The 27,809-nt window shown below is 41.0% G+C and overlaps 1 protein-coding gene across 4 annotated transcripts in view; it reads right to left on the minus strand.

Annotated features, from left to right (window-relative positions):
* Positions 1-6,208: 6,208 nt before the first annotated feature.
* The window catches only part of PRKCE (protein kinase C epsilon), a 465,689-nt gene continuing 444,088 nt past the window's right edge, over positions 6,209-27,809 (minus strand). For 3 of the 4 annotated variants that reach the window (XM_075925412.2, XM_089777502.1, XM_089777503.1), the window contains one exon: positions 6,209-9,581. In XM_075925412.2, the coding sequence (XP_075781527.1) occupies positions 9,435-9,581 (147 nt within the window). In that variant the 3' untranslated portion in view covers positions 6,209-9,434. The remainder of the gene's footprint in view (positions 9,582-27,809) is intronic. The other variant, XM_006125476.5, reaches the window with a different exon arrangement.

Below are 27,809 nucleotides of genomic sequence, written 5' to 3' on the forward strand. Positions count from 1 at the left end.
AGCTCCATTGTACTAGGCTCTGAACATAGGTATACTGGTAATGATGCTCAGAGATCTTATAATCTAGCGCTACGTCTATACTGGCGCGTTCTCACACAAAAAATCTTTTGCGAAAGAGTTCTGCAAAAACTCTTCCAGAAGAGAGCGTCTACACTGGCATGTGCTTTTCCGCAAGAGGTGCTTTTGCGCACGAGCATCCATGCCAGTGTAGATGATCTCTTGCGCAAGAAAGCTCTGATGGCCATTTTAATGATAGGGCTTTCTTGCACAAGAAATTCATGTTGCCTGTCTACACTGTCCTCTTGCGCAAGAACAATTGCGCAAAAAGGCTTATTCCTGAGTGGGAATGTCTGAGTTCTGGCGCAAGAAGCCCTGATTTCATACATTAAAACATCAGTTTACTTGCGCAAGAACACATGGCCAGTGTAGACAGGCAACAAGTTTTTGCGCAAGAGCGGCTGCTTTTGCGCAAGATCGCGCCAGTGTAGACACAGCCCTAGGTGTCAGAAAACACACATAAAAACCACAGTAGTACAAAAGTCAATGTGGTTATGGAATGGGGAAATAAGCAATTTCAGCCACATAAAATATAATAATATTTAGTATTGGCTCAACCATAATAATCTGGACAGCTTTTTGGCAGGAAATGGAAAAGAGCTTTGAATTAGCCTAGCGGAAGTAATGGTCTAAGGCAGTGTTTTCCAATTTTATTTGGCCACGGAACCCTTTTAAACTCAAAATAATTTTGTGGAACCCCTAATAACAGTCTTCTATATGGAGCTGAAAAAGTAGACCCCAATAAGTAAGGATAATAATAAACAAATGTTAAACAAGGTCATGAGATCAACACAAATTAAAATTGTTTTAAATAAAATTCATAAATGCTTAAATATTAATTATTATTTTTAAATAATAAAATGTTATTATAAAGGAATTTTCTTGCAGAACCCTTATTTTCACTTCATGGAACCCTGGGGTTCCCTGGAACACCATTTGGGAAACACTGGTCTAAGGAAGCTACTCCTATATATGCAATAGCCTATACATCAAAAAGTCATCCAGGTCATTAATAAAGATGTTGAACAAAACCAACCCGATAACTGACTCCTGAGACATTTCGTTTGATACCGACCACCAACCAGACATGGAGCCGTTGATCACTACCCATTGAGCCCGATGAGCTAGCCAGCTTTCTATCTACCTTACAATCCATTTATCCAATCCATACTTCTTTAGCTTGCTGGCAAGAATACTGTGGGAGACCGTATCAAAAACTTTGCTAAAGTCAAGGTATAGCATATCCACTGCTTTCCCCACATCCACAGAGCCAGTTACCTCATCCTAGAAGGCATTTAGGTTGGTCAGCCATGACTTGCCCTTGGTGAATCCATGTTGACTATTCCTGATCACTTTCCCCTTTTCAAGTGCTTCAAGATGGGATTCCTTAAGGATCCCCTCCATGATTTTTCCAGGAACTGAGCTGAGGCAGACTGGTCTGTTGTTCCCTAGATTCTTCCTTATCCCTTTTTTAAAAGATGGGCACTACATTTGCCTTTTCCAGTTGTCCAGGACCTCCCTAATTGCCACAAGCTTTCAAAGATAATGGCCAATGGCACTACAATCACATCAGCTATCTCCCTCAGCATCCTCAGAGGCATTAGATTCGGCCCCACATTTTTGTATATGTCCAACTTTTCTAAATATTTCTTAACTAGTTCTTTCTCCATTTTGGACTGCTCATCTCCCCATACAGTGTTGCCCAGTGCAGCAGTCTGGGAGCTGACTTTGTCTATGAAGAAAGAGGCAAAAAAGCATAGAGTTTTCTCAGAGGCCAAGGTAAAAAAGCAATGAGATTTATTATTACTGATCATGTGTTGATTAGTAGTGAGAGATTCGGGATGTTGCTTGTAGGTTTTGGGTGAGATTTCCATGTGTTTGTATCAGTATACTGCAGAGATCTGGCACAAATGTTTCTTGTTACTAGCTGTGTGTGTATGTTTTAATCACCAAAGACTAAGCATATGTTGTTCTGGATGACATTTTTGGAAGAAATATTTTGCCATGAAAAATGCAAACCTCTCCTCCAACCTTCCCCCTCAAATATGAAATATTTTGTTCTGACATAGTCTATATAAAACTTTGATTTTTTTGAACTGAAAGAATGGTTTGTTTGAATTTTCCTTCAAATTCACTTTAAAAATGAAAACATTAAAAAATGCTCAATGTGTAAAAACTGACTGAAAACTTAAAATTTGGCAAGTCAGACCACAAATCCCATGTGTATGTTGGTTGTGTGAACGGTTCTATTTATTTATGTGTCTTCTTTATGACTTGTGTTGATTGTGCAGGTGTAGCATGCAGGACATGTGCTGTGGTGAGGGGACTATATGTGTTCGGAGTTACTGAGTGGAGGGAGGTTGCGTTGAATCAAATAATCCACCAGCTGTTTAGGCTCCCTCATAGAACCAATGAAATTGCTGCATGAAAATTACCTGTAAATAAGGATAGAGATTGATTGAGTTACCTGTGATGTCACAATAATCTAGGTCCCCTGGTGTGGCATAGACACATGCCTTACTGCATCTGTTCATTACGCAGATGCAATTTTTAAAATAAAAATGGCTGAGAACTTAAATTTAGATGGTTACAGATGGTGAAACTCAGTGCTGATTCAAGTTGGTGTTATTCTGCTTATAAAGAGTACTCAAGCATGCTTAAGCTATCATCATTTCACATTGCCTCAACAGACATTTTAGGCTTTGGAGTGACACAGACATTCCTGATATCTTACTATGTAGATAATAGCACAGATTATCTGCTGTTATTGAATATCCTGGGTCCCTCCTTCCATCTCTCTCCATGGTTCTGAGTCCTGTTGGCTGTATTCTAGGCACAGAGACAGAAAAAGAGCTTTCGATATTAAGCAAGAACAGGAAGTTCCCAAACACCTAGAAACTGTTATATTAGACCTTTGGTTTTTGTTTGGAGATCGTGGCAGAGCCTGGATCATACTCTGTAGCCTCAAGCAAGCATCACAGCTTTTATTACCATACTTGCTGGCACATGTTCTTGCTATCAGCTATGCAAGACTGGGCTTCTATCTCTTTACTCCAAAAGAAAATGGAGTTTTTGTTTGGAGGAAAAAAACCCAACCAACCTGTTTGGTGCCTAATAGAGAGACATGAGTTAAAGGCTGCACCCTAAAAACAGAATTTGCCATTGGTTTTTGCTAGAAATGAAATTTTGGTAGCATTCGAAATAGAGTGTAACTAAATTGCATTTATGCATCACCTTTCCTTCAAAAGGATCTCAAAGCATGGCCATTAACCATCTCTTGTAATGCAGGCTCCTCCAAGGTGGATCAACAGCTATTTATTGCCAGAAATATCAGGCTTTATTTTATTTAATTGATTAATTTAACAGTGACAAACTCTTGACCCAAGCCTTTGCATAATTTCAAATGACATAATATGAAAATACTCAAATATCGCACAATGGTTTACTTTTAGGCATATTAAAAAGAACATCTGTGCAGATGGACCTGGCTGCTGATGGAACACCTGAGATCTGCAGGCTCTAGAAGACAAAAGCCCTGTGCTTCCTAGGGATTTCACAGTGTAAATAAGCAAACAGTTAATAAGCCTGGGCTCATTGGGAAACCTTCACGATTACACACAATCTCTCCCCCTGCTTCCTCTGTATCAGAGGCAGCAGTGAGGCAGGGGAGTGCAGGTGGCAGCCAGTGCTCGCAGGGAGCCAGCTTAAAAGCCATCTTCCCATGCATAGAGGTTTCGCCTGCCCTCCTGTGCTGCTGCCCCTGACACGTAGGTAGCAGCATGGCAGGATGGGGATGCAAGCTGGCTCTTGTGGAGTTGCTTCCCTTCACCCCCTGACGCGTGTAAATGTGTACCCTCTGCAAATTTCAGTGGGTACACATTTACCAAAATAAAAGAATTTTAACATCGCTAGTGTTTCCATGCTGCCTCCTGACTGCTTTGCTTCACTCCCATTAGTACAGTTATCCAGGGCTACTGTTGTTGGGAAATGCCTTCCAAATTTTGCAAACAAGTTTTGTTTTTCAAGATTTTTGAACTTTTTGATGAAAACCAAAATCTTTCTCCTTTTTTAAGTTGAGGAAAAAGAGATTGTAAGAGGGAAAAAGGGAAAATGTGAGGAAAAATATGCCATGAAAATTTTCAAAACCAGCTCTTCCCAAAAACTATAAAATGAAAACATTTTCCCAAACTTATACAGGCAGTCCCCGGGTTACGTACAAGATAGGGACTGTAGATTTGTTCTTAAGTTGAATTTGTATGTAAGTCGGAACTGGTACATATTGTAGGGGAAACTCTAGCCAAACATTTCTCCAGAGCTCAGTTTTATTCTCCCACACCTCACTTCCCTCAGTCCTTTATTCTCAAGCTGAGGTGTCTGCTGAGAAAAGCCGCTCCACGTTTTCCTGGTCTGCTGGGGGGACGGGACGCTAGCTTCGCGTCTCCCTGGTCTGCTGGGGGGAAGCAGCTAGTGCGGGGTTGCCTCACCCCATTTGTAAGTAGGGATCCGATGTAAGTCGGATTCATGTAACCCGGGGACTACCTGTATCCATTGTCCATTTGCCTCGTTACAGACAACTGTCTTGAACAAGCATGCCTGGCAAATTGATGGTGATTTGCACTAACTGGTTATATGACATATAATTTATCACCCTTTCATTGGTAACTAGCACATTGTTTGCATCACAGCAAACACCGCAAAATGTAACAGATTAATTTGTATTATAAGACACAGAACCAAATGAATGTTGGTGAATTTGCAGTCATGCAAAACCTGGTTGCTAGGTCTTTTTAAGCATGTGCTCATTGTTATTACTACCCAGATAAGTATTAGTAGAAAATTGGCTGCATGCACCTACGTATTTAAACCTTTCCATTTAATGCTTAATGAGGAAAAACTGACACATTCAGAAGTCTCTCTTGTAAAGACAAGACGTTCTTCCAAATGTATATCCAGAATATCAAATTACTTGATGACTGGTTAGCTACCCAAATGAGTTATGGTATGACCTTTGTTAATTAATATACCTGGAAAGCCATCAACATGGGGTGGGGATGGGGGTTCTGGTGTGTTCATTGAGGTCACTGAGGCTCAGTTGAACTGAGGGGGCTGAGTGTGAGGGATAAACTGGAGTGATCAGTGAAAGCTGAAGGGAGATAGGGTATGTCTACACTACCCCACTAGTTCGAACTAGCAGGGTAATGTAGGCATACCGCAATTGCAAATGAAGCCCAGGATTTGAATTTCCCGGGCTTCATTTGCATAAGCAGGGCGCCGCCATTTTTAAATCCCCGCTCGTTCGAACCCCTTGCCGCGTGGCTACACGCGGCACGAACTAGGTAGTTCGAACTAGGCTTCCTAGTTCGAACTACCGTTACTCCTCGTGGAATGAGGAGTAACGGTAATTCGAACTAGGAAGCCTAGTTCGAACTACCTAGTTCGTGCCGCGTGTAGTCGCGCGGCACGGGGTTCGAACGAGCGGGGATTTAAAAATGGCGGTGCCCCACTTACGCAAATGAAGCCCGGGAAATTCAAATCCCGGGCTTCATTTGCAATTGCGGTATGCCTACATTACCCCGCTAGTTCGAACTAGCGGGGTAGTGTAGACATACCCTTAGAGAAGAGATATATGAATGAAAAATAAAGGTTGTGCTCTTTTAAAGCTAGCTAAAATTTGTTGTAGGTCAGAGGGGATTGGAAACCTCCCAGCCAAAGACAATAAGCAGGCAGCTGCCATGAGCAAGGCTGAACATTTGTACACACGGTGGGAATGAGCTTTAGCTTAGACTTTGCCATTTACCCTGCAAGCGCCTTTTCTAGGCTGACAAACTATTTAACTATATTTAATGCACATCAAGACCATTTATTAAACATTCATGTATATTAATACAATCCCCTTTTACAACTTTTATACTTTGCAGGTGGTAAAATTTTAAAGGACCAAATTAAACAACAACAAGAATTTTCAAGCAGATTCTTAAACCCCAATTCATAATATTATTTAAAAATACGTAATGTTAAAAACATAAGTAATCTAATTAAAGCTAACAGCTTCTCACCTGCTCATGTTTGAGTGCTCTGCTGGACTGGGGCCTTACTGCCCAACCCAGCATGCTGGTGAGACTTGTGGGAATTGAGGGTGCTCAGTACTAGTTAGGATCAGACCCTTATTTCTCAAATACCCCTGTACCAATTGTCCCCCCATAAAAACCAACCCAAAACAAAACAAAAAACAAACAAACAAAAAACCCCAGCTTTTTATATTACACATAATGAAAAAGGTACTCTTTCTTCAGCCTGGTCAAGAACGTTTTCTTCTTCCATTGGAAATGTTCATGAAAAACTTTAAAAAAATAAAGATTTAACATCATTGTATTTATTAGGTTCTGAAACAATACACATTCACATCCTTTTGTATACAGTACATTTGGCACAGTAATAATGTTTACAATGAAATAACACTAATGATGGCAAGAAATTCAAATTACACCCATAAGAAAAAGAAATCCTGTACAAATAAAATCTCAGATCCACCCTCCAAAAAAACCAAAAACCCTAACCCGAAAACTGAATACATTTTCTATTTAAAAAGAGGTAATTTTTTAGCTTTTTGGAGAGAATTCATTATTTTTCACTCTGAAATATTTTTCCGTAATTTTTTTATAAAATCTATTAGGGGAAAAATAAGAAACAGTGGATTCCTCTTTTTTGGCATTTTGCACCCATTTTACAAAAAAACAAAAAACAAAAAACAGGAAAGATTATACAGAAATGTAACAGCATGTCCATTTTTAAGAATTATCTTTAAAAAATGTTCAAGGTAACAGACAAACCTCCTAATGTAAACCCCATACAGAAGATCTGTTTACTTGTATTGAAGAAACATCTGCCCATGAAAAAACTTTACTTTCTTGACTTTTCACTTAGCATCCTTAGAAAAAATGCAGGTGCCAAGGCCTCTTGTAATAGAAATGTTTGTTGATGATTTTCATGCTAAAAACAGGAGTGATCTAAACAGTTTGCTCACAATAGTTTTGTGGAATATACTTACTCCCTAAAATCAAATGCTAATAATTTTGTATAAAGGCCTCTAATTTTACAAACAGTAGTGCACTATGCAATTGTTTTTCTTCATAGCTAGTTTATACACCTGTGTAAAAGAACCATTTAGCACTGTCAGTTCTTGCCAAAAGCTAAATGTGGTGAAAACAACACAGAGCCAGTAGTGATGCATGAAAATATATGGGCAATGTTGCAACAGTTTCCTTTAAAAAAATGAGATGATGTACTCATTAAGATGTTTCTGTGCTTGTACTCAACTCCAGAAGCTAGTCTTTTCCCAGTACATAAATTTACTGAAGATAAATTAAATTAATCTAAAGGTTTGATTCATTATTACACCTGTAGGCCAGACAACACATGAATTGATATAGCATAATATTTTGAAATCATCATAAGAATATATATATATTTATATATAATAATAATTACACCTGAGTTTTTAAAAAAACAAAATGGAACTGAATGTTGTCATCAGTAACAAAGGCTATAAGCAGCCAGATGCATAATTGACACAAACTCACTCATTTGCTTGAGATCACAATTTATCTCTTAAAGCCAACGACTCGCACGTTGTCCACCACGATTTGTAACATTCCTTTCTCTTTCCTAGCTCTATCATATCATAGAGTTGAAGAGAACTATAAAAGAGATTTAGTATAGCTTAATATATGTCTACATCTTTTATAACAAAAACAACCTCATCTCTGACAGTAACTTGAACCAATACACATACAGAGTATTGCACATGGACATTATTATAATTATTCTTTCATAGACTAAAGTTTTTATAATATGCCTGAACATGCAGCAGTTGATATCTCTATATTCAATGAATTCCACAGGCCTTGCAGCAAACACTTATATACAAAATCTCACCTGTACAAAAGGCAAAAAAAGCTTCTTAAGTGCCACTTTGCCAGTAACAAGTATATATATTTTTTGTGCAGCTGGAAATCCATGCACAACAATTAAAATGGATTCCATTAACTGCTCACTCAGTCCAGTAAAATATATAATAAAATTACCTCAGCAATACAGGGACACAAAAACACAGGGTACTTCTGGAAATATAAGTACATAACACTGTTAGCATATGTACAGGAGGTAACTTCACATTAGTAATATTGTCCACATGAGTTACCATTTCAACTGATACACAAGAAAATCAATTTACATCTTTCAATAATGTCAGTTTTTCAAAGTTTGATCTTCAGTCTTTCAACACACTTTCACATAATCCATGTTAAGCTTGCTTTGTGTTTTAATAGCACAGATTTCATATTAGATTTTAAACATTAAAACAGTAGTACTATGGTTTTGTAAAAGTGTGCAAAAGTAACACACTGCTGTGAAAAATACATACATCTAATTAAGAAGAGTTGGTATCATTCAGATTGAATACAATGGACTAAAACATTATTTTTTCTTTTTAGAAAATTGTAATTTAAAACACCTCCATGCCTGCCATTACAATCCATCAATGGCATGTTTGTTTTGGGTACAAACTTTTACTAAGAAAGAAAAGTAATGTTTTACCCCATTACCTGTCAAATTTGTAGTAAACCTTATGTAGCTTCATTAAAGCTATAATAGGCTTTTGGAGAACTGATTAATTCTTATATGTTAGCCCTTTAATACCTGTCTATAAAGTATCTGATTGCCTATTTTAAACAACTTTTTATTACATTATCTTCATGATCCTTTTTATTTCTAACTAATATTAATAAAAAATTAGCTATGTCTTTTTTGGTGGATAGTTTTACATTATGCTTGTAACCTAGTAAGTTAAAGCACACATGATCAATAATTGCACATCCAAGAAAGTAGACTTTCAGTTACCACAAATTTTTGTATAATTGTCTTCTTCACATTTGAGTACAAACCTTCATTGTAATCATCGGTGAAGAAGAAATGGCTCTTTTAATTAAAGGTGCATGGCAATTATGTAATGTTGTAGGATGAGAAATAAAACCTGCTAAATCAATTTTAAAACAGTATGGCTCTTTTGGTTCATAAAAAGATGCAAAATTTGTCCTTTCTGGGATACCTTATGTGTAACAGAAAGGTTGCAAACTGCAAAAGCACGGCAGTGTGTTACATCTACAGTTTCTGATACAAAATTGTTTTGCATTGTTTGAGAGTCAGAAAATAAGAGTGCCTTCAGAGCAGAAGATGCAAGGAAAAAATAAATATATAGTTAAATGGGGACAAGGGCTCATGGTAAAAGAAGTAGTTCTTGGTCTATTGAGTCTCAATAACTGGAGGATCTTCTTAGGACCACTTCTTGCGACAGCATTCATCTGGCAGTCCATGGCTGACTATGGCAGTAGTTCCTCTCCAAAATAAGAGAACCCTTTAAATTCTTCTTGATTGATTTGCTTTATAATTGTCTCATCCACTAGCGTTAATACTGGCTCTTCTCGTGTAAAGTCTTGATCAAAGTTATTTACGTCCCTTTTGGTTTTCTGAGGAGGAAAGTATAAAAAAGGCAAATGAATGATAAAGCAACAAACTAAAACCATTAAAAAGAAAAACTACTTTATGGGGGAGAGACTGAAATAAGCAGAACTTTCTGAAATGATAAAGAAAAGCTACTTTAACACAAGGAATAATGATACTATGGGAAAAGCTACAAAGGGAGGCCTCAGAAGCAAATACCATAGGGAGCTCAGAGAGCCCTGCTGGTTTCTGGAGAGTGAAGGGGTGGTGATATGAGAAAGCAGGAAGCTGAGATTGAGTCATTATAAAAGAAATGGCATGGTAAGCAGCATGACATTTCCTATTCTTACATTTTTACATGGTCTTAATGGCCTCACACTTGAGAGGTTTAAAGTGAACTGTCTTTTTCACAAGACAAACTTCTTCTAGAACTCATGACAGATCCTAAACTGAGCACCTTGGAGGCTCAGCACAGGCAATTCAGTTTTCCCACGCTGCCCTGCTAATTTGATCTGGATAAATCAGCTCTAGAGCTGAAATCCTGGGCCTAATGAAATCAGTGGCAAAGCTCCCACTGAGTTTATTATAGCTGGGAATTCATTCTAAGACCTCCACAGACATTTAGTCCTTGGTCTTTTCTTGGCAGCACTGTTGTGATTTAGATATCTACCAAATAGGGGCTGGACTAAAAACACCAACTTTTTTCAAACAGATCATTGAACAACCAAATGATAGTGATTATGGCCAGTCTCTACTCACATAGAAATAACATGGAAATTTGAAATTTCTTGAACTCTTCAGTGTTCTTGCATTCCACATGAATGCAGTCATATTGACATATGCACAGTGTCATTGAAAGGAATAGGCTTTTTTTTTTGTTTAGACCTATTCTTTCAGAAGAGTTACAGCTTAATCAAACTTGATTCAATGGAGGCAAAAATGCCATTTTAAAACTTTTTTTTAATCAATCTTAAAATCAAATATGGATGGTTTTGAGATTAAGATACCAGAAATATAGCAACAACACAAATTACAATGTACTATCAAATCATATTCTAAAGAGATGTGTATACCAAAACCAATATATGTATCTGCTTTCAGTATATAGCTATAACTCTTGCTAATACTAATGAGAGGATATACTCATCAACGTGTTTAGATGATCAGCTCTACTGATTCATTACAAACTATTTTTCTTTATTTGACATAACTGACATATCTGCAAAATGTAACTAGCATAATCTATTTTGGCTGCATGGATTTTATATAATTTATCTGTCATAGCAAAATAATTTCCCTACTTAAAATGAAGGCACTACAGGATCTGTAATGGGCAGTGAATAACATGCATAAATCCTCCTACCTGATAATGGAATTTCTGCAGGTATATACAGGTTGTACCTCCCTTCACTGGGACACTCTGGTCTGGTAACATCCATGGTCTTTCAGGATCATGGATGTTCCTGGACCACAGAGCTCAGGTATAGGGAGGTCGGGCCACAGGGCAGGAGTGGCGGGGGGGCACAGAGACTCAGCCAGGAGCCAGGGTGTGGAGGGACAGCCAGCATAGAAGGCAGTTGGCAATGGCAGCTGAGTAGCTACGGCCCCAGCCGTGGAACTTGGGGCAGCAGACGCAGCCATAGAGCTTGGGGATGGCAGTGGCAGCCACGGAGCTCCAGCCATGACTGCAGAGCTCTATCTCTGGCTGTGGAGTTCCGGCATCAGTGGCAGGCAGGGAGCAGTAGGGCTAAGCTAGAGCCTTAGCCTGAGCAGCAGGATAGCAATGGCCATGTTGGGAGAAAGAAAACCAAACCACTGACATGAACCCTAACTGAGAAGAAGAAAGACACTCCTACATTCCCCTGGCACATCAGAGCCTACCGGGGCTCAGGATAGTAGATTTTGTGTGCTCCATCCTAGGGGGGAATGGTGGGGAGACTGGAGTGCAGTGCAGGCTCCTGAATGCTGAGGGAGGAGCACAGAGCCTCAGGGGCTGGATTCAGGCACGCTGGGGGCCGTATCTGGCTTCCGAGCCTTAGGTTCCCCACCCCTGCACTAGATAAATTGTAAGTAGTGGCAGCAGTGGCATGGTTTATGTACTGTGGTACATAATTGTCATATCCAAGCCATGCTACCACTATTGCTGATACCGTGCTACACTTCAATTTATACTCAAATTACCCTGATAAGAACTCACACAAACTCGTGTATGCAAGGTGGGAATCCCATCCTTGCCTGCAATATAGTTGTAACCAAAAAGTATACAAAGGGAATGGGATCCCAGTAGAGCCAATCCTAGGCATTCACACTTCATGTATAGAGCTACAAAAAAACCTCATGATTGAATTAAAATCATACAATCATATGACTCCAGGAGCCAAAGCTTTAAGACACCAATTATCACAGCATTCTGATAATATCTCGAGAGTTGGCAACAGTGGGACTTTCTCAGGGGAACTCCCAAGGCAGCAAAGCCAGGAAAGTACTGGAAGTCAGAGGAATTGGCAGGTTGTATAGAATATAAATCAGGCTTCAGCACAGAAGCCCAGGTGGAACACAGCTCTCCATACAAACTGACTTCCAATACAACAGATGTCACAGAGAAAGTCCACTTGGTTTCAGAACGTGAATTTCTTCTGGGTTGTTTGAACAGTGGTGTCTAACCCAAGTGAACTGTACTAATGAATAAGAGACAATGCAACTACAAAGCAGTTTCTGATGGAAACTAAAGGATACTATTATCACACACCCCCTCATGCTTTATGAAAATAGGCATATGAGCATGAGAATGCATAATTCTATGATGCTTTATGCAAAACAGATCATGCGACATGCCATTTTAAAGGATGTAATCCACGGGATCTGTATTTCCTATTTTTGTGCATGTTTCATTCCTGTATGTGAAGTTAGAAATAGGAAGTGTGGATCTGTATATAATTCTAAATGTGCTAATGGGGGACATTCCTGATGCTCCAGAAGCATAATGGCTCAATGATCAAGTCAACAACCTAGAAATAGTTTTGTTTTCTTTTTCCTGTAAGTCCAAACTGTGGTTGGTCCTACAAAGACATGTGGCCAGGCCACCTGATGCTGAAACTAATTTTGGATCTTATACTTTCCCACTCAAGGTGAGAAAAGTTTAAACTGAACACAAAGAATTCCTGCCTTAAGCAAAAGAGAGGTAAGGAGGGAACCAAACAATGGGAGCAGTTGCCTGTTACCAGATGCCCTTCTTACCACCTAAGATGCTTGCTGGAAACATCTAAGACTGGACAGGGGGAAGGATCAGGCCCAAGCTAGGAGGCTGCTTAGCTTGTGAAAGACATGTTTAGAACAACTGGTTAGGGCAAGAATTTGCATGAAGTCAATTTCTTAGTGGATTAGGGTTAGCTGGCATTTTTTGTCTATTTTAATTTAGCAACTTACTTTGATCTGACTGTTTTCACTTGCGATGACTTAAATCTGACTTTTTGTACGTAACAAAATCACTTTTGTTTATTGTCAAGCCCAGGTTAAATAACAGTCACCTCTTTCATTGGTAAAGAAGCCTGATCTTATGAGCTTTCTCTGTGTAAAATTCTGACAGTGCAAGATGCATTTGTTTGGGGTTTTGGTCCCTGTTGGCAGTTGGTTTCCTGGATGCAGAGCCCTTAGAGCTGAGCCCTGGAGCTGAATTAATTCAGCATCTGTGTTGCTCTGCAAGGGGGTGGTAAACCCAACTCTGTGCCTTGGCTAGAAGAGACCAGAGCCTCTGTCCCAGCAGGACAGGATGCTGGGGAGACTCAGAGAGGAGGAACGTGGGTATCGGTGGTGTGATCAGCCCCAAGGGTCTTCTGTGATCTAACCTATCACAGCTATACCCTGCTGAAACTGCACAGGGGCATAAAGCAGCCAACCATTTTGAATCTGACTGGGTGCCCAGCTTTAACACCTCAATTCTAATGTGACCTTGTGACTTTAATGATCACAGGTGGTCAGATCCTTGGTTTTACAGCTCACCAGAAAGATGGTCACTTCCAGAAGCACAGTGCCTCTTCTACCTTGAAAAGATAGGAAGAGTGCCATCTGCTTGATCACCATCATCTCTTTTAGCAGCACATTTCCTCTAACCCCAGTGCAGATTTCTGTCAACAGCGATATTTTATTCCTCCAAAGTTTCTCAGGGCATAGTCCATTTCTCAAGTTTGCAGCTCTTTTGAGGATGTATAGCATGAAACCTTTTCAGTGCTGTTGTATGGACTGAATTTGGAGCTACCCCCTACAGTGTCCAGTATATGGCCACAGGAGCACATGTCATCAGTGCAACAGGAATGGGTGGAACAAAAACAGCTATACTATTCAGTGTATACTATACTTTTGTGTAATGTAAAAGGATCATATCCAGATTCCTGGTATTCACAGAGAGAAAGTAACATGGAATGATTGGGTTACAATTTTTTGGAGGCAAAGGTTGGGTGTGGTTATATTGACTGATGGGAAATGAGCCTGAGAACTTTATATAATTGAACCCTTGATCATTTACGATAGACCAAATCATAGGATCATAACTTCTTTTTCAGATAAGTATATCAATAAATTGGCACAAAAGACAATCCTTTAGAATATTGGACAGAGCCTTTTCTTTTCTGATCTCAGCCTTTTTCTATTAACTATCAGAGAACAGTGAACCATCCAGGAACTAAATCTTTCTTAACATCAGTGCCACCTGCCTTGAGGTCCCAATGGAAAGTACCTGGCTGATTCCAGTGAGAATTTTGCCTGAGTGAGAATTAGTATGGACTCCAGAGTTTGATTCAATAACTCTAAGAAAAGAATAGCCAAGACCCAGTAAGTCAGTATTGCCCATGTTTTCTGATTATCTTCACATCAGTAGCATTTTCAGATGATTTAAGAATAATGGAAGCTACAGACATCAAACAGATCAGTGCAAAAGTACAAGGTACTGTGGCTAACCTCACATATCAATGGCCTCTCATTCACCTTTCTTTTGTGTAACAACAAAAACCACAGTACAGGCAGAGGATCACTTTACACCAATCTGTTAACCTCCTTTCACCAATGCAAAGTGGTTTCAAAAAGACTGGGAATAGCTGTAAAGAAGCAGTTATTTTCACATTTCACTCATTCTACATATATGGAAGATTCACTATGAATATTGAGAAACTAGGTGAAAAACACAAGCTCAGCTTTCTGTTGAATACTCTGATGTTTTTACAATCTATCTGCATTTGTAGAGAATCCAATTTGCTTCTATAACCAAAATATTTGTTAAAATCTTTTTTGGGGAAGTAAAAAATATAAAATATATGGTCTTTGGCAATTAACAGACTATTAAGACCTTTCAGTCATTCACTTGATTTTTTTCATGTGGGAGGGCTGTAAGAATCAAGCACATAATTCTTAAACAATCATTGTCACAATAACTTCAACTAAAGGTTATCACCAGGGAAGGGTTTTGAAGCAAAGTACTGTACCCAGTTTTTATGAATATGCTAACATCCTTTGCTTTTAATCTGAAATCTGTTCCCTAATTGTTTTTGCGTGTAATGCGGAAAAATCATTTCAAATTTTACTGGGAACAAATAAAAAGTGAAAAGAAAATGGCTTTTATTAAAAGTGTTACTAGCCAGCAGTGCATGAAATTCAAGTATTTAACACAGGCTGCATTATGCAATTCAAACATTAGTTACCAATACACAAACCTCTCTTTAGTATCACTCAACCTTGCAGAATTTTGCATTTAAAAAAGGATAACTTAGTCCTCTGGCAAACTGTAACTGCTTCTGAAATGGAACATTATGCAACCAAAAGTGAAGGGGAATACCCTAGCCATCTAAAAGAGAGTAAGAATTTACTAAATACTCATGAAACTGTATTAAAACTGCTCAAAAGCTCTCACTCTTGTGTGTACACACAAAAATTCCATTTGACCTTTGATGATCATTGTATAGTGAATTATCCATCTCACTCCAGTATCACTATCACCATGTTGTGGCATTAGTTTACTACTAAGGCTATGGTACAACTGGAAACCAAGGGGTTTTTTTGGGGGAGAGGGGTGTTTATTTTTCCAGTGAGATAACACACGTGATAGTCGTCATGTTATAAAATCATAATGGAGACTGTAGTTTTTACCATGTGGTAGTGGGGTAAACAGTATGCCTCCCAACTATGGCTGACTTGGGCCTTGTCTATACCAAGTTTTTTCACCAAAAACTGCCTTTTGGTGACAAAACAGTGTACATGTACACACAGCAACGTGATTTTTGTTCAGAAAAGAACACCTAGTTTTGGTGACAAAAAACTTCCACCCCACGAGAGACTTTTCTTTAATGCTCCCTTTATTGTTGACAAAGAGCCCGTGTAGACACTGCTATTTGTTTTGCTGACAGAATGGATTCCGCCAGTATCCTTGATGGCTGTGCTCAGTGTTTTGATGTCTGTTGCCTTGCAGCCATATACCCCTCCCCTTTCAAAGCTTCAGAAAGTATCTGACAACTGGGTGAGCGGCTCTGTTTGGGGAATAAACAAAGAACAAATCATTGGAATGCTCCTGATCTGCCCTGCATTGGAATACAGCAGCAGGCAGACTGCTCCTTCAGGGGAAGTGGAACAGACACTGTGCTGCTTTGACATTCCTCAGCATGGAGAGCTCACAGAGCTACTCTTGATACTGCTTCTGACAGCTGAGATGGCTGTGAGAGAACTTGTAAGGGATTCTCAAGATGCAGAGCAATCAGCTTCACTTTCCCGCAACACTGACACTGAGGGATACATACCCCCAGTGCACTGCTCACACTGTCAATGATAGTGCCTCCAGTGTGGACATGGTCTCTGAGGGACTTGTTCAGCCTGTGGGTAATATACCTTTTTTCTGCTGCTTTCTTGACTTGACCCTGTCATACTGTTATATTATTCCCTCTGTCCCTTCACATCTCCCACCATAGTGTAAACAGGACACTGGAATCTATTCTACTGTCTTATCTAACCTTCCTCAGAGTAGATCTTGCCAGCAAAATAGTGAAAACTCTGACTGCCACACAAACCCTGTCTATCCTGGAGCTTCTATGTCTTGTAACTGCTACTACCAATGCAGCTGCAGCTTTGCAATTAAGTGTAATTAAGACCTAGAATGTACTTTATCCCAAAATAATCTTCAGTTAGCCTTCCAATATATCCCCATAATTTCTTAAACACATCACAAGTCTTAAGTACGACCATCTGAAAAATAACAACTTGATGCTTGCTTGGGCCATTAATACAACCTTTCATGTTTTTAATTTAATGTACATTAAATAATTATTCTGCCTTCTGTGGCTTAACAAACTGCAAGGGCAAAAAATATTATCAAACAACTCCAAAGCAAATGCCACTAGTAAACACTTCATCTCTCTTATCAGAAGCATTTCCATGGCTGCAATGCTGAGAGTTGACACTGTCTTCTACTCTGTCTATACTCTGTCCAACTATAGTTGGAAATATAAAGTGATGAGAAAGTTAAATGTAGAAATAAAATGAATTTAATAATTCAGAATGACAATATTTTAATATTACAAGATTAGGAATATGCAAAAGGAAAGAAATATTATTGGGCCCTTTAAACAGAATCAAAAGAAGCATAATAATAATTGTTTTAACTTATAAATATTTGGAAAACTTCAGTGCTGCAGAGTAGTTTTCTATGGTGTTGTGGTATCAAAGCCAGAGAGAGCTGTCCCAGACTCTGACACGCAAGAGAAAAAGATCGGAGGGGGGGGGGAGGGAGAGGGAAGGACAAACGAATGGGCAACTCCAGGGAAAAAGTACCTTTGTTCACCAAGGAACAGTGGAGTCCTTTAAAACATGATTTTGCTTGAATTTTATGATCTACTTCTTACCCTATACTTCAGGGTACTAAAAAGATTTAACCCTCAATTCTGAAAGAATAATGTGGCTAAAAACAAGGTTCCAGATTATTTCGTCTTGAAGACTGAACTCCTCTTGTCTACTAAAGGAACAGATAGTCACAGCACAAGGTTCTCAGCATACCCTTTCTAATATGCGTCAGTCCTCTCCTGAAGTAACCACAGTGACATCTTTGATCTTCAAGTCACTCGGTTCCCAGACCAATTTTGTTGATGTTGCCGATTATGACAGTGCTTTCGAGGTGGTGGCAGCTGTCCTCTGGGAGTTTAACTCAGATTACCAAATCATTTCACCATCTATCATTTTCAATCACTGTACACATGCAAGAGATTTAAACCAGTGATTTGGGAGGGAGGTGTTTTATCTTAGAGCCATCTGACTGCCCTTACACATTTAACTCTCACCTATAATATCTATTTTACATCTTGGTTCCTGTATATCTTGGGTCACACCAGAAATAAGAACTGGCTAGATCAGTGGTCCCCAACGTTTTGGGGCTGCCGGGTGACTGGGGGCGGGGCCGCTCACGCGCTGCACATACGGGGGCGGGGCCGCTCACAGGCCACGTGACTGGGGGCGGGGCCAAGCATGCGCCGCACGCCCGAGGTCGGCACCAGCATGTGCTGCGATCCCAGGCAGGGGCTGCCCAGGTTCTGCGTGGCCGGGGCCGGTGCGGGCACGCGTGGCGCCCCCATGGGCGGGGCCAGGGCCAGCGCCAGGGCCGACAAGGGCACGCACGGCGCACCCAGGGGCGGGGGTCAGGGTCGGCACCGGCACACGCGGCGGGGCCTGGGCCGGCCATGCGCCTGGGGCTGGCACCTGCCGCACGCCCGGGGGAGGGGCCAGCCCAGATTGCTCCACGGGCACACATAAAGGGCCCGGCAGGCACCATGGCGCCCGCAGGCACTGGGTGGGGGACCACGGGGCTAGATGCCAACAAATGTTGGCTACCCATAGATAAAGCCTAAAGATGGTTTCCCCTCCATTTTCCCCTCAGTCTCTCTAAGGGTACGTCTAGACTACAAGCCTCTTTTGAAAGAGAGCGTCTAGATTGCAACCTCTTCTTTCAAAAAAGTGAGCCGCTTTTTCGAAAGAGAGCACCCAGGCAGTCTGGATGCTCTCTTTTGAAAAAGCCCTGTTTGCATTCAAGAATGCCTTTTTTCGAAAGAGCACTTTCGAAAAAAGGCATTCTTCCTCATGAAATGAGGAGTGCCGTCGTCGAAAGAAAGCCGCGTTCTTTCAATTTAATTTCGAAAGAACACAGCTGTAGTCTAGACGCAGGTGAAGTTTTTTCAAAAAAAGGCTACTTTTTTCGAAAAAACCCTGCAGTCTAGACATAGCCTAGATCAGATAAATTTATCAGCTTTTAACAGATAAATTTATCAGCTTTTTAAAAAAACTTTGATAGGTATAAAATCTTTAATGTCCCCAAATCTTTATTTGTACACCAGCATTGTACACTGATAAAAGAGCTCCTCAGTTAAAGAATCCTGAAAGGACAGAGGGAGAGTGGGGAGTATATAATGCATTAGTGTTTTAACAATGGTACATGAGTGTCAGAGGATTTAAGCCCACTATCCAATATTTGATCTAAGCAATAACAACACTTCATGCAAAAGCATGCAGTATAGCCCGTTCCATTTCCCTCTGCTAAATGTTGCTTGCCATGCACCAGAATGACTGAATGGAGATATATTATGAGACTGAAAGGCTACCTCAAGGCCTAAAAATGGACCTACCTTGACATTTTTCCCATACTGAAGGCCTTACCTTAAAAGAGGGACATTCACACTGAAGCAAACTTGAAAAGAGAGAACATTTAAACAAAAAGAAATTCACTTGGCCATTAATTTCTATGTTCCCTTTGCTATTATTTAAGGATATTGTATTTTAAGAAAGGGTTTCTTCCCCAGAGCCCAGCAGTAAAGTAATAATCCTGCATTTATGATGGCACAGGCCACTCCCATGGAAACTGTCGTGGTGCCAGAAATGCAGCATTGTGACTTCACAGCAGAAGGGCAAAAAGCCCTCATTGAAAAAAACAAATGTCTTTGCTCATTAGCAATAAATGTAAGGAAATAAATCTAAAACATGGGAAGATTAAAATAATTTATATTTCAGTCTAATATATTTGCAAGTTTTCTCCAGAAAGAAAGTCCCTCTTTAAGGATTCCAGCCATATTTCATTGTAACCTGACAAATGCAGCAGCAATTTAAAAATAAACGTACGTCCATATTACATTTTCAGAAGCTCTCCTTTGAGGCATCAGCAAAATAAGCATGTTTTGTATAGGCAAATAAGGCAATTGCACACTCAAATGGACCTACTTGCATTCACTGTTTATTATCCAATTTTCACTCGTTTGGGGGCATGCAGAGCAGTGTTTGGACACTTACAGGTACATTAATGAAGCTCTGCTGAAGATTTTAGCAACTTTTTACTTGTGAAAAATAATCATTCATGCATATTACCCAGTCATAGCAAGTTCTAAAATTTGGTATTTGTGTGGTAATTTTATTTTAAATCTTTGCTGCAGTGCAAAATTAAAATAACACACATTGCTGGCATCCTTAAGACAAGACTTATAAAGAAGTATAAACTTAGGAAGAAAGATTTAAAAGAACAAAATATGTACACTATGGCTGAGAGAATGATAACTAAGAGGGATGTGGCCATGACAACAGCTTCTGATTATTTCAAGGTTGCAGATACTAACAAGAGAGCAGCTCTTTAGAGTGGCTGAACAAATTAACACAGAAAAGTTAGGCTATCAAAAACATTTTTTTAAACAGTGAGGTCTGTTATATTGTAGAACAGTCTCCCAAGATAAGTGATGCAAGTTTTATCATTAAAAAATATAAAACTGGATTCAACTTAAGTGCACATAATTTAATAATAATATTTATCAACTATAAGACTCCTTCATTGGAAGATATAAAGAAAGGTGGGTATTACTAGCTCCATTTTACAGATATGAAAATGAAGAAAAATTCTAGGTAATTTACACATAGTTAGCCAGTAGAAAAAACTACTACAAGAACTAATATCTCTTCTCAGTCCTTTCATTCAAGAGTGTGGCATCCCAGAACCACAGAATTACACATTCAACATACAGGCACTGGAAAAAATATTCTCCACAACATAACAGTGTTGGTAATGGGTAAGCCTTCAAAATACAGGAGATTCAGAGCAGGTAAACCAGACTCATTTGGTAGCACATGTTTTGATTCATATTGCAGTTTACTAACCTATCAAAGCAAAACAAGAGACTCCAACTGATCCTTCCCATCTCTAATTCTTTTATGATTCTAAGCCTGCAGATCACTTTTCATCCTTAACTCAGATGATGACAACAATAGGTTTACCAGATGTCTGGTTTGTGACCAGAACACCCCATCCAAAATGACCCTGGCAACTCTGTTTGGCATAGCTGACTGGACTATTAAAAGTATGGTCAGCAGCACAGCAGGGGCCCAGGGGGAAAGGCAGATTTCCTTCTGACCGGGCTGTGCATGGCTCCCAGAACAGACTTACAGGTCCCTGCTCAGGAAGGCTCTGTTCACCACAAGGGATGTGACTATTCAGCTATCTGATAAGCAAAAGCTTATCAGACAGTTAACTAGTCCCTTGACTAGTTGCTTCCTCCACCTTGCTGCCTCTATCAGAGGCAGCAAGACGGGAAGCAAGAGCCAGTGCTGGGGGCAGCTGGCTGAAAAGCAGGTTCCCCCCAGCTCCAGCTCCATGGTGGGCAGGGGAGACAGCAGGGTAGTGGGGACCAGGCATGAGCTGGGAATCAGCTGATCCCCGGTTCGCACCCAGTCCCAGATGCTGCGCCTCTAATTTTTAAATTTATTAAGATCTTGCTGGCTCTTAATACATTTAAAAATCAGAAGTGCAGTGGGGAGAGGGAGGAGGAGGGCGAGGGGGAGGGGGGGAGGGGGGAGCGTGAGCTGGGACAGCTCGCGCTGGGTCCCCCTGCTGTGCTTCTGATTTTTAAACGTATTAAGAGCTAGCAGGCTCTTATACATTTAAAAGGCCGAGGCACACCAGGGTTAGCTCCCAGGGCCAGGAGCTAACCCAGCTGGGGTTCCCCGCTTATTGACTAGTCGATGGTCGATTACTTGATTAAACTAAATTTAATATCCCTATTCACCACCCTTGTGTGCTTATGGGAATTAGGGAAGTGTGAAGTTTCCCTGACCACGCACACTATGCCATGGGATTGCAGGGACCTGGTGACCACTTCTGGGGGCCACTGTAAGTGCCACTGGAAACCCTGTTCTCCAATCTCCTCCTGCACCCAACCTTCTGCTGCAGCCTAGATTCTCCTCACAAACTCAAACTCCCTCTCACTTCAGTGCCCTGGCAGCCCTGAGCCCCCCATCTGAACCTCAAACTCCTTATCCCGGGCCCCACCTCAGAGCCCGCATCACCATCCAGAACCCACACCTCCCAGTCCCCAACCCCAGCTCAATAAAAGTGACAGGATGGGGGAGAGTGAGGAATGGAGGGAGGGGGATGGAGCGAGTGGGGGTGGGATCCTGGAGAAGAAACGGGCAGGATTTTCAGTGTTGTGTGATTAGAAAGTTGGCAGCCCTAGACAGCAACCATTTAAATTGGGAATGTTAGAAGCCAAAATGGCGTGGAGGTTGAAAACAAATGAAAGTTAGATGTTCCTAGCAAATCACTATAGTACAATTATTTTGTTAGCTCCAGTTTTATGGTCATAATAAAATGGGTTACTGCAGGAACTGATCAGTCCAAAAGAGCTCCATTCTTCACTTCCATTGACAAATAGATACCACATATGGTAAACATCTGTTTTACTAGGCATTGTATTAGTGTCCATCTCTCTGTTCCTCAGCCTTTTCAGAGTGGCAAACTCTTATTCAAACCCTAAAAATGTTCCCAAACCACTTAAATGTATTATAAAATAAGAGATAACAATGTCTAAGGGGTAAGCATGGTAAAACCCTATCCAGTTTATTCGTTGACATGTTTAGAGAGGATAACAGAGAATACATGATCTGAGAGGGAAAGATTTTCTTTGCTTTAGATTGCAGGAAAACTTCCAACAATTGGTGACCCACCCTGATTGCCTTTTGTAACCCATCTCCCAGAGACTGTGTCCCAGTGATTGAGAAACACCAATCTAACTTGGTAATTACTACTAACCAATCTAAGTAGTAATTTTATCACGCCCATGTTTAGAAGGAAAAATAAAGGGCTGATTTTCAGATATGCTGTATAATTGAAGCTCCAACTGACGCCACCCTGGTGAGCTATGAATTTAGGGCTAGAACGTTTCCCCAGAATCAGTGAGCAAGTGAGCCTGGGCTAGAACAGATGCTGGATCACAGGACCTTTCTTTCCATCCCCCATACACACAAAAGCCTTTGTGGATGCTTCATTATTAACAGACTGACATGTGGCACGTGGTGGGTCAGCAACCAAATTAGAAACTGATGGGATGTGCAAAGGAATGCTTTGCACCACTGTTCTCATCACAGCGTGGGACACATTCTTTGGGAGGGGGAATGAACTAACCAAATCGGCCCATGGGCAAAGGCTATGCTGCCATGAAGTTAGAACTAATGTGGATATTTGAGGCCTTTGTAGTTCTTGGGGGAATAGTTCTTTCATTATTGGAAGCCACAAAAAGACCCCATGGGTGGTGATGGGAGAAAACTTGGCCTCTCCAAAGGGAAGACTCCTAGGGTTTCACCAGCACAATGTGGAAGCCTGGTGCCTGGTGGGGTGAACTATCCCTTAGCCCTTATGCTGGAAGACAGAATTCTGGTTCAAAGTTCAATTACAACCATTTACTTAATCTCTCTGGGCAAGTTTAAACTGTGGGGGTTTTTTCAAGAGAGGATATGCATATTCAGTGGGAATCTGCATATCTTCTTCTGATCTCACTTTCGAAAGAGGATCTTAAAAGTAGTGAAAGTAGTCTGGATGTGGTTTTTTCCAGAAAAATAAAACCTTTTTAGAAAAAATCGTGTAAACCTCATTTTTTAAGGAAGAGTGTTTTTTGTTTTGTTCAAAAAATGGGGGGAAGCAGAAGGGAAGACATGAGGAGGGCAGCAGAGGAGATGGACAGGCACCAGAGAGCAGAGAAGAGAGGCAGGGCAGGTGGGTAGAGAGAGCTGTTAGGAGAGGAGCTGGGGAGAGGTAGCTACAAATGATTAGAGTGGGGCCAGGAGAGGGGTGGGCACAGGAGGAAGGGAAGGGTGGGTGCAGGGGTGAGAAAGGATGGAGAGGGGGGCAGGGCCCAGGAGGGCTGAAGGGAGTGAGAAAGGCAGGAGCTACAACAATAGAGGAGGTAAGGGGTGGGGGACAGCAGTAGGCACCAGGGGAGTAGACAGGGTGAGGGAAGGGTTGGAGACACGGCAGCAGAGGGGGAAAAGGGAGAGGTGGATGCCAGACAGCAGAAGAGGGATGAAATGGTGGGTGGACTCCAGGGTGCAGGGTGTTGGGGGAGAGGACAGGTATCAGGAGGGCAAGGAGTCAAGGAAGGGGCTTCCAGGGGGCAGGGATGGGTGGAGGGCAGGGACATGTGCCAGGGAGGCAACACTGGGGACAGGGACAGGGATCCAGGAGAGCAGAAAGGGAGTGAGACTAGGAAGGGCTGAAGGGGAAGGATAGAGGCAGGGTTCAGGTGTGAGAGAAGAGTAAGGAATGGGCAGAAGCCAAGGAAGGGGGAAGGACTCAGGTAATCTCTATTGCTTTGGGGCCATGTGTGGATGTGGTTTGTTGCTAAGAGCAGGTTAATGGTGGCTCCACACATGCTGGTTAGGCAGCTCTTCCCCAGGGGCACAGCTGGGACTCTCCATGCCAGCCAGCTCCAGAGGCACCATTCCGCCAGCCAGGCAAACCCCAAACCCAGCACCTTCCCTCTCCTCCCCTGGCCCAGCCCTCCCTCATCCAGGGCATACACAATATGTTTGGGCTGGGCTCACTAGAAGGGGCAGGGCATAAAAAGCAAATGAATGGGCTGTTGGTAATGAAGCCGGGCAGTGGGGACAGGACTGCAGCATTTAAAATAGCCAGGTCAGTGTGGTGGCTGTAGGAGCTGTGGACTGTGGTACTGAAGATAGCACCGTGGCCCTGGCTCCAGCCTGGCACACGGAGCAGTCTCCTGCCATGCAACCTCATCCCAGGAGCAGCTGGGCAGCCACTATGCAACCTTGGCTTCAGCTTCAGCTCTTCCCCAGGGCTGAAGTTGTGGCTAGGGCCACGTGGTGCCTGCCCGGGGTAGGCCATGTGTACTTGGACCATGTGTAGCTGTTCCGGGGGTGGGCCGTGTGTACCTGTTAAGTAAGCTCTGGCTGGAAAGGAAAGTGTGTTCTGGGCAGGAGCCCAAAGCAGGAAGCAAAGTGTATTGGTGAGTTACTGAGCGGGATTGCGAGGAGAGTGGGCTCAGCTGTGTTGCGGGATGGTGGCGTGAACATCTTGGGAGGACTTTAAGTTTCCATGGGTTCTAGCCTTTATTCACATAGTTCCCTGAAAAAAGAGCCAGATTTAGTTAAGGAGGAAGCCCAGCTGGTGTAGAGTCTGGGAGAGGGCTATAAACAGAGGATGTTGGCTACTGAAAATTTTTCAGTATTAATTTTCTTTTTATTTGACTTCATATTAAATAAACATTTAAAGTCACGCACCTTGTCAATTATCCCTTGTTGTAGTATTCGGTCTTCCATAATATTTTCAAAATAGATATTAAGATATTTGTCAATAACTTGGATGCCACAGTGGCACACATCCGAACAAGCGCACATGACCTCAATATTGGTATACAAGACAAAACTCACTTTGCTCATGGATGGAAAATCTTAGCGGGAACACTGGTGAGTGCACCAAAGGAATTCACTTCACCTGCATAGGCATGGCTCCCATTGCCTTTCTTTAACCCACACCTATGCTACACTCTGTGTCACTCCCAGGGTATGTCTACACTAGCCCTCTAGTTCGAACTAGGGTGGTTAATGTAGGCAACCGGAGTTGCAAATGAAGCCCGGGATTTGAATTTCCCGGGCTTCATTTGCATGTTGCCGGGCGCCGCCATTTTTAAATGTCCGCTAGTTCGGACTCCGTGCCCGCGGCTACACGCGGCATGAACTAGGTAGTTCGGATTAGGCTTCCTATTCCGAACTACCATTACTCCTCGTGGAACGATCCCCCTGTACAGAAGGCCCTGGAAGGGTCTTCTGTGCCTGGATAATTTTCATCCCAAGGCTGAAAGCCAAAGATAGATTAGGAAAGAGATTTGAGCTTTTAAGCTTCTAAGGGATTATTGGAATAATATCTCATTTTAAAAAGAATAGAAAATACCATGACAATATCTTTTTAATTTAGAATGATAATTTACTTGCTTACAACCACTGGCTGAATAACTAATATAAACCTCATCTGAAGCTTCACTGCCATGAAAGTCACCACATTGCTTGTGACGGGCATACATCACATTTCCTGTAATAGTATAAATACAGAAAGGTTGGCTAATGAACTGACAAGCAGAGGCTTCTTACAAATGTATGTGAAAGATTCAAATTTCATTTCTAATGACTTGTAGAGATGAAAGTGACATATTGGACCTGTGTAGAAGAAATTGGGAGCATGACTCTTACTGCATACACCTGATATTGTTCTTTCTAATAGCTGCTATGGTTTCCTCTGTCATTCTGCAGATCTTTACCCTCTTCCAAACAAGGACTGATCCAAAACCCAAAAGATTCAATGGGAGTCTTGGCATTGATACCAGTCAGTTTTAGATCAAGCCTGCAGTAAGCACAGCAAGAATAAAAGCCAGTAGGGATGAAATGATATGTCAGGAATTCTCCCATATTTCTGAGGTTTCTGGGCTCACACAAGTATAACTGAGGCAGAACTTACTCTAGATATTTACTAAGAATTAATTTCAATGCTGATGCCTCAGTCACTCCTTTGGCAGATTATTCTACTGACCTCAGTGCTTGTCTTAAGTTTCCTTTTTTTAATTTAAGTCCTTTATTTGTAATTTTATTACTCATAGTTCACTTAAATCAATATTCCGCTTTTCTTATTTTCTCAAATATCTATTACACAGATACACAACAAAATCCCCCATAGCTATCTTAAGTCTTGGTCAGAAAACAGCTGCACACTTGTGTAAATACGTATCTCCCTTACACTGTCACAAATAGACCTGTGCATGCAAATCTGGATGCACACATGACTAGAAATACATTGTGTGCATTTGCAGCTATATACATTCACAGCACATGTAAATGGGTGCCTACTTTCTGACTACAAATCAGATCTTGTATCTCAAAAGTGTTTTCACTGTATTAAGTCTTCCTGACCTCACAGTTGTATATCAAACCCTTTTATCCTCTTATATTTTTAGATGACATTCTTCATCAATCTTTCTTATGCGCTGTTGCAAGATGTTAAAAACTGTAGAGCACTTCAAGTGCGCTTTTGTCAGGTTTGTAAACAATTAATTTTATTAAACTGAATAAAATGTAAAGAGGAATTATATATACTCTCCATTCTATTTGTTTTAGCCTTCTGAACTTTCTCCCTTTCATCTTTTATTTAATGTATGTGCAATCTTTTTAGGTTAGTGTCCATTAAAATCTTCTTCTGCATTATTTAGGAAGGTAATATATGTTATTGGCCTACCACAGACCCATCTGGATGTCACTGGATATACCTCCCACTTTGATGTTGCACCATTTATAATTGTGTTCTTATTTTGTAACTTTTTGTCAACACATGCCACATGTCACAATTTTCTTTTCCAAACAATATCACTTTTCCAATTAAGTATAGTAAACCTTTGAGATGATCTTGCCCGGAGACAGTAAGAAAACAGGGAAAACCAAACAGGTGCAGAATTATGGAGCTACTACAAAAGAATCACATAGTGCAATTATACCTGGTGCACTTTCAGAATGAGGAGTTGCTATCTGTAAGAATTAATAGGGGCAAGTCAGAAAAGAAGTTATCCTTGATCTATTATTTTTGAGGCAGAAGGAACAGATTGAGAATGAGAAAATAATAGATTGGAGACCAACATATTATTATTATTATCTTTTTTTTTAAATTGAAGAAAGAGTTCACAGAAAGCAGCTGTACAACACTGTTAGCGTTCTGGGAGGAAGAACTAAGGAGAACTAAGAAAGATGGTGAATAAGGTGTGATGAGAAGTATGGAAATACAGTACTGTGAAAGCAGTGAAGGATCATAAAAGCCAGCACAATTAAGATGCATCATATTACAATTACCCCTTCAAGTAAGTATTTCAGGGCCCACCAGCTGCTTCTGCAGCTTCCTAAGGAACTGCTTAGAGATTATTAGCAAAAAT

Source organism: Pelodiscus sinensis, chromosome 3, assembly GCF_052426305.1.
Source record: "Pelodiscus sinensis isolate ZL-2025 chromosome 3, ASM5242630v1, whole genome shotgun sequence".
Classification (NCBI taxonomy): Eukaryota; Metazoa; Chordata; order Testudines; family Trionychidae; genus Pelodiscus; species Pelodiscus sinensis.